The 14,218-nt window shown below is 40.6% G+C and overlaps 1 protein-coding gene across 2 annotated transcripts in view; it reads right to left on the reverse strand.

Moving 5' to 3' along the window:
- Positions 1 to 1,639: 1,639 nt before the first annotated feature.
- MINPP1 (multiple inositol-polyphosphate phosphatase 1) overlaps positions 1,640 to 14,218 on the reverse strand; it is a 32,277-nt gene continuing 19,698 nt past the window's right edge. Inside the window, exon 5 of one of the 2 annotated variants that reach the window (XM_066242328.1) lies at positions 1,640 to 4,729. In XM_066242328.1, coding sequence (XP_066098425.1) covers positions 4,333 to 4,729 — 397 coding nt within the window. In that variant the 3' untranslated portion in view covers positions 1,640 to 4,332. The remainder of the gene's footprint in view (positions 4,730 to 14,218) is intronic. The other variant, XM_066242329.1, reaches the window with a different exon arrangement.

Below are 14,218 nucleotides of genomic sequence, written 5' to 3' on the forward strand. Positions count from 1 at the left end.
TTAAAGTTAATTTCCTTCGAAATTGCCAAGCATGAAGCTCCAAACTACAAATCTTTTAACTGTAAGAATGACAGCATTTTTCTTGTGTGAAATTTCCTCAAAAATACTATTACACACAACCAATTAAAAATATCTTCATAGATTAACATGAAGGTGCTTAAAACTGAATTGAGCTGCTTAAGGAAAATGCTCAAGAAAAAAAATGATTAGGAGAGAAATTTTTTTCTTTTAGCGAGACAGACAGGGAGAGAAATGAGAAGTATCAATTCAGCCCTGGCCGGTTGGCTCGGCGGTAGAGCATTGGCCTGGTGTGCGGGGGACCTGGGTTTGATTCCCGGCCAGGGCACATAGGAGAAGCACCCATTTGCTTCTCCACCCACCCTCTCCTTCCTCTCTGTCTCTCTCTTCCCCTCCCGCAGCCGGGGCTCCAGGCACTGGAGCGCATGCGGGAGTCTGTCTGACTGTCTCTCCCTGTTTCCAGCTTCGGAAAAATACAAAAAAAAAAAAGTGAGAAGTATCAATTCGTCTTTGTGGCACCTTAGTTGTTTATTGATTGCTTATGCATATGTGCCTTGAGGGGAGGGGGTGGCTCCAGCAGAGCCTAGGTTTGTGACTCCTTGCTCAAGCCAGCGACCTTGGGCTTTAAGCCAGCAATCTGGGCTCAAGTCAGCAACCACGGGGACATGTCTGTGATCTCACGCTCAAGCCAGCAACCTTCGGGTTTCAAACCTAGGTCCTCAGTGTCCCAGACGATGCTCTATCCACTGCACCACTGCCTGGTCAGCCTGATTAGGAGAGAATTAACTAATCTGTGAAGTGCAGAGAGCTAGATATAGGCAAATTATATGGTAATGCAAATATTTATTTTCGGTTTACGTTTGGCAAAAGACAGTCCAAGTTCCAAGGATAACGAATGAACCACATGAAATACCATCTTAGAGAGATATATTCCAAAAATTTATACTTACATATTCTAATTTGATTGTTTGTAACTTCCAAAATTTTAAGGGCCTGCATCAGTTTGGCAGTTTACAAAAGGAAAGCACTTAAGTAAGAATATCATAAAAGTTGATTATGCCTAGGAAAAAAAAACCAAGCTTCTTTCTTTACAAATAAGATCAAGAGAATATACAAAAATAGTATCAAGTGAATGATTATGTATTGGAGAGCAGAAAAAAAAAGTAAGTACAAAACACTTCACACATCAAGCTATAGATTAGACAGAAAAAATGGCTCATGTCCATAGGCTAAAATGTTAGATCACAGTGATTACATGGCTTAAATGAGTAATCTGGTCACCTACTGTGAATGAACTCATTTGCCAAAGATTATTTTTCAATGTTGAATTTTTATATATCCTATTCTAGATCAGAACTTCAGTTTCTATGATACTCTTGTCAGGCATTTCCAAAATGAGAGGAACAGCACCAGAGTAACATCATAACTTCCGTAACATTAACAAAAACGGACCGCAATTAACCCTTCATCCTGAAATACTTTACATAGCAATAACTACAAAAACGACACGGTCTATTTAACAATAAAATTAAACAATTATTTTTCATATTCTATAAAAAGCTTATGAGTCAAAATTATTTAATCTGCCAGCACCAAATAAATTTAAAGTTTTTTAAGAGAACCCCCTTGAAAGAACTAGGTTCATTTAACTTTATATGCCCACAGACTGAACTCTAGTGTATGTACATAAAAAGTACCCAACAGGTATTGATGAATTAATGGTATTAATTTGTGACAGAAAAGATCGGAATCAAGAAGTCTTGAAAAACACAGCAGCTAAAATAAATCATTCAAGAATGATATGTACAATATCCTCTTGAAGACTATTTTAAAACTCACAAGCATGCAATGGAATGGTACTGAATTTACGCTGCAGGGAGTGAGGGCAGTGGCATCAGGGAGGCATACAGAAGTCCTCAATTGTTATTTGGATCTAAACCAAATGTTATAAGGTTTATTTTAATAAAACAAGACAACGGGCATGAATGTTCAGCAGTCAGAGGGGATTGGGGTTGGGAGACTGGGTGAAAAAATGTGAAAGGATTAAGCAAAGAAAAAGTACAGACACAGAGAGCAGTGTGGGGATTTCCGGAGGAAAAGGAGGTGCGGGAAGGTGGAGGAGGGTGGGGGGAGACAGTGACAGAAGCAGACTTGATGTGGGGTGGTGGACACAATGCAATGCACGGATGGTTTACTGTAGAACTGTCAACATGAAACCTAGATAATTTTATTAACCAATATAACCCCAATACATTCAAAATTAAAGATAGTGTCAAAAGCAAACACCAGAACTTTTTGCAGAAACAATCAGCAGTATATTGATGAAACTAGAGAATTTACCAATCATCTATTTGATGAACAGTATTCATTTGAAGATCAATGCTCTATGCCTTTTCTTTTATAATTTCAATATATTGTTGGGATACTTCTTATATTAAAAAATTTTTTTTATTGATCGATTTTAGAAAGAGATTTTTGTTCCACTTAGTTGCGCATTCATTGGTTGATTCTTGTATGTGCCCTGACAAGGAATTGAACCCACAACCTTGGTGTGTTGGGATGATGCTCTAACCCAGTGGTTTCCAACTGCAGGTCTGTGCACTGGTGCTGGTCTTTCTGCTCTAACTGAGCTACCTGGCCAGAGCCTAGATTTTTAATAAAATGGATTTCCACTTTTTTGAGGTTAAAGTTTACTTTAGGATATTTCCATTAGAAGAAAATTGCCTTATGTTGTCTGATTTAGTCAAAGCTGCTTAAAATTCTAACCTTTTATCATAAACCACTGATTGTTTATCAACACAAAGAGTAGAAAAAAACCAAGAACTCTGTTTATTATTATAGCAAACATTTTCAGGGTATTTGACAGAACTCACAAACTATTTTTTTTTGAAATGAGTTCATATCTATGAAACTAAGCCATTCAGAAGAAAAAAAATGAAAAAAGATATTAAGCAACCAAAAGGTATTTCACATAACAAAATATAAAAATAGAAGCCAAGTGACAGAATGTTAAAAACTGCTAAGCAACAGACTGAAGAAACTTGGATTCTATCCACTTAATGTCGCTAATGTTCTCCTTTGTCCTTCCACTGCTATATATGTAAAACAAGTATGAAAAAAAGTTTTTAATTCTAGAGAGAAAGACAGAAACACTGCTTTATTGTTCCACTTATGTATGCATTCATTAGTTGATCCCTGTATGTACCCTGACCAGGAATCAGAGCCACAACTTGACTTGTCCCAACAATGTTCTAACCAATTGAGTACCTGGCCAGGGCTAAGATAATAATTAAAGAATGGCCTTGAAGGACTTAATGGGAGGTTAAAAGGCATTATTATAGAAGTGTTCAAATACTTTACAAATATTAACAAAAATATTATATACTTTGGTCTTCCTTCAGTCAAACTGTCCTTTTATTTTATTTCATTTGTATTTTTCTGAAGTGAGAAGCAGGGAGGCAGACAGACAGACTCCTGCATGTGCCCGACCGGGATCCACCCGGCATGCCCACCAGGGGGCAATGCTCTGCCCATCTGGGGCATTACTCTGTTGCAACCGGAGCCATTCTAGTGCCTGAGGTAGAGGCCATGGAGCCATCCTCAGAGCCCGGGCCAACTCTGTTCCAATGGAGCCTTGGCTGCGGGAAGGGAAGAGAAAGGCAGAGAAAAAGGAGAGGGGGAAGGGTAGAGAAGCAGATGGGCGCTTTTCCGGTGTGCTCTGGCTGGGAATTGAAATCGGGACTTCAACACACTGGGCTTTACCACTGAGTCAACCGGCCAGGGCCAAAGTGTCCTTTTAAATTAGACTGTTTCTTAACATTGTTTCAAATTCTCAGAGATGTTAGCTTTCTTTCAAAATGATACTCCCACTGTATCACAATATATCTGATTAAGAAAGATAATACTAGACCTGTGCTACTGGGGAAAAAAAAAAGAGAAAATTTCAGCACACCTGGTAAAAGTTCCTCGACTTTGTTCAATCAAGTTATGGATCACTCAACTGAAATATTTTGTTATTCCAGCACTTACAAGCCATGATTTTGAAAATATATTCTCACTGTGAGACTTTATATATAAATAGGAAACTGTAAACATTTGCAGTGCCAGCTATTTCTTTGAAGAATCATTGCCTACACATCAATGTCCAGACTCAAAAAGAAACTCAATGTTTTTCTATGAAAAGACAGAACTAGCCAAGTACTATGAAAGCTCCCTGTAACCAGGCATTGCCCACCTATTCTAAGCATATAATCAACCCCTATAGATTCCTGATGAATTACAAATGTTCTCCATGTACTCATGTTCTCCATGTACTCATAGCTCATCAGATGTGGTGTTCATCTTTGGTAATTTACATTCTTCACTGGCATGACAACTCTGAAGGATGTCCTTATAGTGGTTCTTCAGGTCATCATACAAAGAAACAGTTTCTTGCGAGTAAGCCAATGGTAACACCTTTTCATTCAATAACATCTGCACTCGAAATTCGTCTTTAGAAGTCTTAGCATTTTTACAATGGTAAAGCACAAATAGTAGGTTTGAGGCATAGGGTACAATGTGACCACTTCGGAACTTCCGATGCATCTGTTCCTTGTAGTTATAAGCTGTTAGGGGCTCCTTGTCTTTGAAGTAGCCCATGAGAGACAGAAGTGGGAGCAGGGTCTCTGCATGACCAAACTGGAGGATGACTGGAGAAGAAACTGGCTGAGACCTTAAACGAGAAATTGAGAAAAATATGTATATGCATTCATATCACAGAACATAATATCTACACTTAGAAGCAGTCCACAACTTGCTCATCAACAGGTGATTGTAAGCCTCTCTTCTTAACTGCTATATATTAATTAAATCATCTAAAGTACCTAAAATCTGTATTTACTTCCAAGAAGCAGCCCCTTAGGTCTGAAGTTACAAAGCAGTACCATTCAGACCAAAGCTGTATTTGATTTGACCTGCACAAATATTTTTCAATTTTGCATTATTTATCACCATTGGGAGATTTTAGATTCTTAAAAATCCAGATTTGAAGCTACTCTTGAAAAACTGATACAGGATGATTCATCCATTACTTGCCTGATCCCTTTATACATTTGAGTATATGCAAGTGAAAGCTAATACCACTCCCATAATGTAAATATTTAACAGTGATACAAGTTAAAGAAAAACAAGTAGTAAAAATACTTGTTTACAGTTTAAGTCTTCAAGCCATGAGGCGTACCTTCAAAGCCAGAAACCACTGTAAAAGTCAATATTTTATATAATTTTAAGCATTCTTTCTTATTAATGTTTGCTTTTGAAGAAAGATTTTAGAGCTCACTGAATGTCTAGGTTGAGCTTTAAAGGTAAGAAGAAAAATTTTGGCATACTTTTAAATTAATTACAAGAACTAAAAGAATGTTAATTAGTTTTTGCAATTCAAAAGTATTTTCATTAAATAATAGCTTAGACTGTAAATCACTTGTCTCAAATATAACTGTTATTCTTCACTATTCTATTCTACAAACTGAAATTCAACTTAGTAATCCTTAGTGGTTCAAGTGTTAAAACTAGAATAAATATAATAAAGCCATCTTCTTCAAGTCTCCTTAAGAAAGTAGGAATAAAACATCTAACTCATAATTATGTCAAAGGAACAATGACCAAACAGGAGCAATGAAGCAAAGAGAGTCTTTTCAACAAAGGTGCCAGGACTAGACATCCACATGCAAAAAAAAAAAAAAAAAAAAAAAAAAGATTTTAGACACAGAGCTTAGATTCTTCACAAAAATTAACTCAAAAAAGAATCACAGACCTAAATGTAGAGCTCAATACAATAAAACTCCTAGAAGAAAACAACCAAGAAGACCTAGATAAACTAGGGTATGGTGATGACTTTTAATATAACACCAAAGGCACAATCCATGAAAGAAATAATTGATAAGCGAATCTTCATTAAAACTAAAAAGTCTACTCTGCTAAAGTCAATGTCAAGAGAATGAGACAGGTCACACATTGTGAGAAAATATTTGTAAGACACTCCAACCAAGGACTGTTACCTAAAATATACAAAGATCTCTAAAAGACTCAACAATGAAAAACAACCCAATTAAAAAATGGACAAAAGACCTGGAAAGCTCACCAAAATATATACAGTATACAGATGGCAAGTAAGTATATGAAAAAACGCTCCATATTGTATGTTGTTAGGGAACTGCAAATTAAAATGAGATACCATTACATATCAGAATCCAGAACCCTGACACCACCAAATGCTGACAACAGGATTTCATTCAATTACTGCTTGTGTGAATGCAAAATTATACAGCCACGGCGGCAGTCAGTTCAGTAGTTTCTTACAGAACTAAGCAAACTCTTGCCACAGGATCTAGCAATTGCCTTCCTTGGTATTTATGCAAATGAATTCAAAACTAATTAATCTATACAAATACCTGAACATGGATGTTTATAGAAGCTTTTCTCATAACTATCAAAACTTAGAATCAACCAAGATGTACTTTAGTGAGTGAATGGGTAAATAAATGGTGGTACATCCAGACATAAAGTATTATTCAACGCTAAAAAGAAATGAGCTATCAAGACATGAAAAGACAGAGGAAACTTAAATGTGTGTTACTAAGTGAAAAAAGCCCATCTGAAAAGGCTACATAGTGTATGATTCCAACTATACACTATTCTGAAAAAGGCAAAACTATGAAGACAGTTAAAAGACCAGTGGTTGCCACGGGTTGTGGGGGATAAAAGAATGAACAGGCGATGTACAGAGGCTCTTCAGGGCAGTAAAACGACTGTATTCTGTATGACACTACAATGGTGAATACGTGTCACTATACATTTGTCCCAACCCAGAGAATATACAGCACCAAGAGTGAACTCCAATGCAAATTATGGACTTTAGTGTAATGATGTTTTGATGTAGGGCTATCAATTATAACAAATATACTACTGTAGTGTAGAATGTCAGTAAGTTTATGGGAACTCTCTGTACTTTCTGCTCAATTTTTATATAAACCTAAGATTGATCTAAAGAAGCTTATCTAAAAAAACAAAACAAAACCTACTGCCATGATAATCTATGGGACCAAAAGGAGCATATTTTTATTTCAATGAGTTAATATAATCCTGCTTAAACAGTTGCTCATGTTTATACCTACTTGCCCTTTTAGATACTACTCATATTTCAATTGTAAATTATATCTAAATACTAAAAATGGGAACTTGAATACCTTCAATTAGTGGGAACTAAAGGTTATAGAATTTGTGTGTGGCCATAAATACAGTAAGGTTTTGTTGTTGTTGTTGTTAGTTTTTGTAACTCTAAAGATGTCAAAGCAAATACACAAAAGTATTTATTTATGGTCTAATTTTCATTAGAAGCCATTAAAGATACGTGCCAGCTTTCTGTAAAATAAATCAGTAATTTCTGTTGACTTGGTTCCATTTCAGGAACAACCTATTCTTTGCTCTGAGTCAACAGAGGATAAGTCTTAGAAATGTTATACGGACCTGGCCAGTGGCTCAGTGGATAAGTGTGGGCCCAATGAATGGATGTCCCGGGTTCGATCCCCAGTCAGGGCATACAAGAGAAGCAACAATCCGCTTCTCTTCCCCTTTCTTTCTCCCATCTCTCCCTCTTCACCTCCCGCAACCAGTAGCTTGATTGGTTGGAGCATGGCCCAGGGTGCTGAGGATAGTTCAGTTGGTCCCAGCGCAACAGCCTCAGGCACTAAAAATAGCTAGATGGATCCTAGCTTCTGTCATAGATGGGGGTTGCTGGTCCAGTCAGGGCACATGTGGGAGTCTGTCTCATTATCTCCCCTTCTCTCACTTAAAAAATAATAATAATAAATCAGATGTTCTAATAGCTGCTTTTTTTTTAAAGAGAGAAATAGACAGGGAGGGTGTGAGAGGGTGAGAAGCATCAACTCATATTAATGGTTGCTTTCACTTTAATTGTACATTGATTGCTTCCAAAAGAGGGAGGAGAAGGAGAGAGAGTGAGAAGCATCAAAATTTGTAGTTGCTTTCAGTTTAATTCTACATTGGGCTTCTTCTATGTGTCTTGACTGGGGCCATGCCAATATCCCCTTGCTCAGGCCAGCGACCTTGAGCTTTTCATGCCAGTGACCTTTGAGATCATGTGGACAATACCCTGCTCAAGGCAGTAAACTCTGCATTCTGGGTCAACACTATCCACTGCACCATCATGGGGCAGGCAAATGTTCTATAGCTGCTTTGAACTTTCCCATTTTTCTTGAATCTGTTTCTTCTGTATTAGACTCCATATTCTGGTCCATCAATAAATATGGACTTCTGGCCCTAGCTGCTTGGCTCAGCAGCAGAGTGTCAGCCAGGCATGTGGAAGTCTTGGGTGTGATTCCAAGTCAGGGCATACAGGAGAAGCAACCATCTGCTTCTCCACCCCCCCCCCCAACTCATCCCCTCCTGCAGCCATGGCTCGAAAGGTTCGAGCAAAGTTGGCCCCAGGTGTTGAGGATGGCTCCACAGCCTTGTCTCAGGTGCTGAAATAGCTTGGTTGCCAAACAACGGAACAGTGGCCCCAGATGGGCAGAGCATCACCCTGTAGGGAGCTTGCCGGGTGGATCCCAGTGGGGGCACATGCGGGAGTCCGTCTCTGCCACCCTGCCTCTCACTTAATAAAAAAATAATAAAGAAATATGGACTTCTATTGGTTACATTTCTCAAACGAACTGATACCCCCCACTTGGAATAAATATTCTTTCTTTAAAACTCTTAGCAACCCTGGTTGGACAGCTCAGCTGGTTGGAGCGTTGTTTTGGAACGTAAGGGCAAACTGCCAGTTCAATTCCCTGGTCAGAGCACATATAGGAGCAGCTTGATGTTCCTCTCTCTGTCTCCCTGCCTCTCTCAAAAACAAACAAACAAACAAAAAACCGCTTAGCAGAATAATCTCAAAGACAACAATGAATACAAAAGCAAGGAATACCCTTTAACTGTTCTCTCTCCCACTAATAAAAATACACTACACTTGTATGTCACATTTTCTGAGAACTGACAAAACCACTTTAAAAGAGGTTATTTTAGCTTTAAAAAACAAAACAAGGCCCTGGCCGGTTGGCTCAGTGATAGAGCGTCGGCCTGGCATGCAGAAGTCCCGGGTTCGAATCCCGGCCAGGGCACACAGGAGAAGCGCCCATCTGCTTCTCCACCCTTCCCCCTCTCCTTCCTCTCTGTCTCTCTTCCCCTCCCGCAGCCGAGGCTCCACTGGAGCAAAGATGGCCCCGGCGCTGGGGATGGCTCCTTGGCCTCTGCCCCAGGCGCTAGAGTGGCTCTGGTCACAACAGAGCGATGCCCTGGAGGGGCAGAGCATCGCCCCCTGGTGGGCAGAGCATGGCCCCCTGGTGGGCGTGCCAGGTGGATCCCGGTCGGGCGCATGCGGGAGTCTGTCTGACTGTCTCTCCCCGTTTCTGGCTTCAGAAAAATACAGAAAAACAAACAAACAAAAAACAAAAAAACAACCTAGAAAATGTAAAGTACTAATACAAATTAAGAGAACAATTGAATAATCTATCTGAATGTATATACAGAAACACAGTTGGAATGAATGTTTTAGGGTTGAGATTTTGTCTAACTCTCATTTCAGAAATATGGAAAAGTGAATTAATGTTATCTATTGATAGAGAAGACTGCAATTCTCCAAATTACAACCCTTTTACTTACGTTAGTTGGTAAGGAGATTTTATTTATTCTTTGATTAAAAACATAATTTAATGTGAATTCTAAAACTATGTATGTCCAAATTACGTAAAACACCCCAGAAAAGTACTTCAAATAATTCAAAAAGCTCAACCAGAACAACCAATAATTGCATGTTTTTCCCCTAAATGTACTCAGCTTAGATCTTTCTAAGTTCTTAAATTATGTTTCACACTCAACTAATATTATGCAAAGTATTTTTAAACATGATATATATAATTTCCATACTTATGTAAGTGCACAAATAGGCAACATGATGCCAGAGATATGAAATACTTTAGGAAGAAAATTACCAAGAAAATCCACATGTTTTATCTTCATATATATCTGATTGAAATATCAGCTCCAATGAGGCATCTGGAGAAGCATCTGTTCGACAGCTTAACACAAACGTAGAACTAAAATGACTCAAGTATAAAGTTTTTTTCTCAAACAAACATACATAGAAATAATTTCTGCTTCCATTCAAGACGGAAATAACAGTGGCTGGATTTACCTTCCTGCCTTGAACTACTATAAAGCTATATATGAAACAGCAGTTTTCAGAAAGTCAATAACAGAGTAAGAGCAAGCGAAAGCAAATAAAGTGAACCCCAACAGCTGTCCCAGATTACTACCTAGAGTTTCCAGGCTGCAGCGCCGGGAAAGGGAGCCCACACAGAGCATGGTCATTTCCCTCAGTAGACGAGATAGGACTGAGGATTTAGGGAGGCCACACTGGCTGGAACTGACAGGATAGAGTACCAGAGAAGAGAGATCAGCAGGGACTCCCCTCAAGTTTTCAACTAGTACTGATCAGCAAATGCATGTGAGAAAACTATCCCAGGGGAAAAAAAAACATTAAAAAGGAACAGCCTCAAAAATTCCCAGAGCTAACACAGAGCCAGCAATAGTTTGTGTTCCCATAGCCAAAACAGAAAAACTTCCAAATACATCGAGTACCAAACATGATCAGGAGAAATTACCTCAATAGTCGGGCAATAGCAAAACACAAACTAGGAGAATATATATATATTTCCTAGTTTATATATATATATATATTTTTTCCCCCCTTTTCTGCATTTTTCTGAAGCTGGAAACGAGGAGAGACAGACAGACTCCCGCATGAGCCCGACCGGGATCCACCCGGCACGCCCACCAGGGGGCGACGCTCTGCCCGGACCAGAGCCACTCCAGCGCCTGGGGCAGCGCCCGGGCCATCCCTGCTCCAATGGAGCCCTGGCTGCAGGAGGGGAAGAGAGAGACAGAGAGGAAGGAGGGGGGGTGGTGGAGAAGCAAATGGGCGCCTCTCCTATGTGCCCTGGCCGGGAATTGAACCTGGGTCCCCCGCACACCAGGCCGACACTCCACCGCTGAGCTAACCGGCCAGGACTTAGGAGAATATATTTATAAAGCATTAATCTTACAAAGACTTGTACCTAGAGAAAATATATATATATATATATATATATATATATATATATATATATATATATATATATATATATATAAAAAAAACTCTTACAGGCCTGACCTGTGGTGGCGCAGTGGATAAAGCATGGACCTGGAAATGCTGAGGTTGCCGGTTCAAAACCCTGGGCTTGCCTGGTCAAGGCACATATGGGAGTTGATGCTTCCTGCTCCTCCCCCCCTTCTCTCTCTCTCTCTCTCCTCTCTAAAAATGAAAAACAAAAAACAAAAAAAAACCTCTTACAATAATAAGATGATAACCCAATTCAAAAATGACAAAAGGTTTCTAGTATTTGGGGGATTTCCAAGATGGTGACAGAGTAGGCAGACATTCCAACTCCCAACTCCCAGGACTAAATTGGAGTTACAACTAAATCTAAGAACAATCATCTTGAAAAATCAACTTCAGACTGAATGACTAAAAGAGTCACATAACTAAAAAAGAGTCACAGAAGCCACACCGAGACTGGTAGGAAGGGCGGAGACAGGAAAAGGGCTGCCCCACTCCCAGGAGCCAGGGCACCAGAGGGTCTGGAGGGACTCTCACTGAGTAAAGGTTCACCCTGAGAGGTGAGGGTCCTTAGCCCCAGGCCCAGAGCCCTAGCCGAGGGCACCAGATCCAGGAGAGGTGCCCACATAGCATTTGGCAGGGAAGAGGCAAGGTTTCTGTCTGAGGGAAAGAGACGAAGTTCTTGGAGACGTAGGCTCCGTCTTAAAGGGTCAACACAGAAAATCTCATTCGCAGCCACTTTACCCAGGGCTCCAGCAGAGGGGGGGCTGAAAGGACAACAGTGTGAAGTTGGAGGCCCAGGGAGAGACTCTGTGGGGGATGGCCATCAGAACCCCTGTGCTGAGTCATTCTCCAATACTGCAGTCGCCATCTTTCTTGGGTGGAGCAGTTCCCTCCGCCATCTCGTGCAGCATCAGCCTGGGGGAAAGCAACTGCCCCACCCTAGGAAGAATGGGCAATTCTGAGAACCCAGGAAGCAGGGGGCACGTCAGTGACTCAGTTTTCTGGTGTTGAGAGCAGAGCTTTCCCCTACTCTCTCGAGAATGTGACTAGCACTTCCACCTCAAGAGAGATTCAGTATATACTGTCCAGACTGGGCAGACCACATCTGGGGTTTGAGGCCACACCCTACTGAGGTCTGTGAAAAAAAGGACAGACTGACACCTGGGGCCCATAGTTGGGAGATATACCTACCACCTTTCCTAACATTGCCCCAGGCTCTACACTCTACTAGAGATTTTTTAGTGGCCATACCCAACAAGCAACCAGCAGACAGGTAGCAGAAGGCATATCTCAGGGAATCTTGGGTCTTTAGCTAACTTTCCCCCCAGGTCCAGTGTGGGTAAAAGTGAGCCTAGGTGTACGGCTCGGTATTTCCACGTGCACCTGGGCCCAGCAGAGGCAATCACAACTTCTGGTTTGCCTGTAGCAAATATATCTCACAGCAATATTTTTGCTGCTATATCCCTGCAGGCAAGTGAAATCAAGTACAAAATAAACAAATGGGACTATATCAAACTAAAAAGCTTTTACACAAGGCCCTGGCCGGTTGGCTCAGTGGTAGAGCGACGGCCTGGCGTGCGGGAATCCCGGGTTCGATTCCTGGCCAGGGCACACAGGAGAAGCACCCATCTGCTTCTCCACCCTCCCCCTCCCCTTCCTCTCTGTCTCTCTCTTCCCCTCCCGCAGCCAAGGCTCCATTGGAGCAAAGTTGGCCCGGGCGCTGAGGATGGCTCTGTGGCCTCTGCCTCAGGTGCTAGAATGGCTCTGGTTGCGGCAGAGCGACGCCCCAGATGGGCAGAGCATCGCCCCCTGGTGGGCATGCCGGGTGGATCCCGGTCGGGCGCATGCGGGAGTCTGTCTGACTGCTTCCCTGTTTCCAACCTCAGAAAAATACAAAAAAAAAAAAAAAAAAGAAAAAGAAAAAGCTTTTATACAGCAAAAGACATTATTAACAAAATAAAAAGACAACCCAAATCAATGGGAGAACATATTCACTGATACATCTGATAAGGAGTTAATAACCAAAATTTATAAAGAACTTCTAAAACTCAACACCAGAAAGGTAAACAATACAATTAAAATATGGGCAAAGGACTTGAATAGACACTTCTTCAAAGAGGACATACAGATGGCCAACAGACATATGGAAAAATGCTCAATATCACTAATCAGAGAAATGCAAATTAAAGCCAAAATCAGATACCATGCCACACCTGAAAGAATGGCTCTCGTTAACAAATCAACAAACAGCAAGTGCTGGCAATGGTGTGCAGAAAAGAGAACCCTTGTGTACTGCTAGTGGGAATGCAGATTTGTGCAGCCACTATGGAGAAGAATATGGCGTTTCTTCAAAAAATTAAAAATGGAACTGCCTTATGACCAGCCATCCCAATTTTGGGAATATATCCTAAGAATCCCAAAACACTTATTCAAAAGATGATATACACTCCCATGTTTGTTGCAGCATTGTTTACCATAGCCAAGATCTGGAAACAGCCAAGTATATGACAGTGGATGAGCAGATAAAAAAGCCATGGTACATTTACATAATGGAATACTATGCAGCCAAGAAAAAGAAGAAACTTTACCTTTTGCAATGGCATGGATGGACCTGGAGGTTATTATGCTAAGTGAAATAAGTCACCCAAGTAAAGTCAAATATCATATGATCTCACTTATATGTGAAATCTAATGAACACAATAAACTGAGAAACAAAATAGAAATGAAGGCAGGATCAAAGGGAACAGAGGGACAGCTGTCAGAGGGAAGGGGGATGAAGGGATGGAATCAAAAAAGGTGACGGGATTAGCCAAATTATATATACATAACACAAAGATACAGATAATAGGGCAGCAAGTCCAAGAGGGAAAGGGATGGAGGCAGGGGGGAGTCAAAGGGAATGAAATGGGAATGGAAAGAGACTTTGCATGGGGCATGGGGGAGCACAATGCAGGGGTTTGAGGGTGTTATACTGAGTGAAACTCTTGAAACCGTGTCAACAC

This window comes from Saccopteryx bilineata, chromosome 9, assembly GCF_036850765.1.
Source record: "Saccopteryx bilineata isolate mSacBil1 chromosome 9, mSacBil1_pri_phased_curated, whole genome shotgun sequence".
Taxonomy (NCBI): domain Eukaryota; kingdom Metazoa; phylum Chordata; class Mammalia; order Chiroptera; family Emballonuridae; genus Saccopteryx; species Saccopteryx bilineata.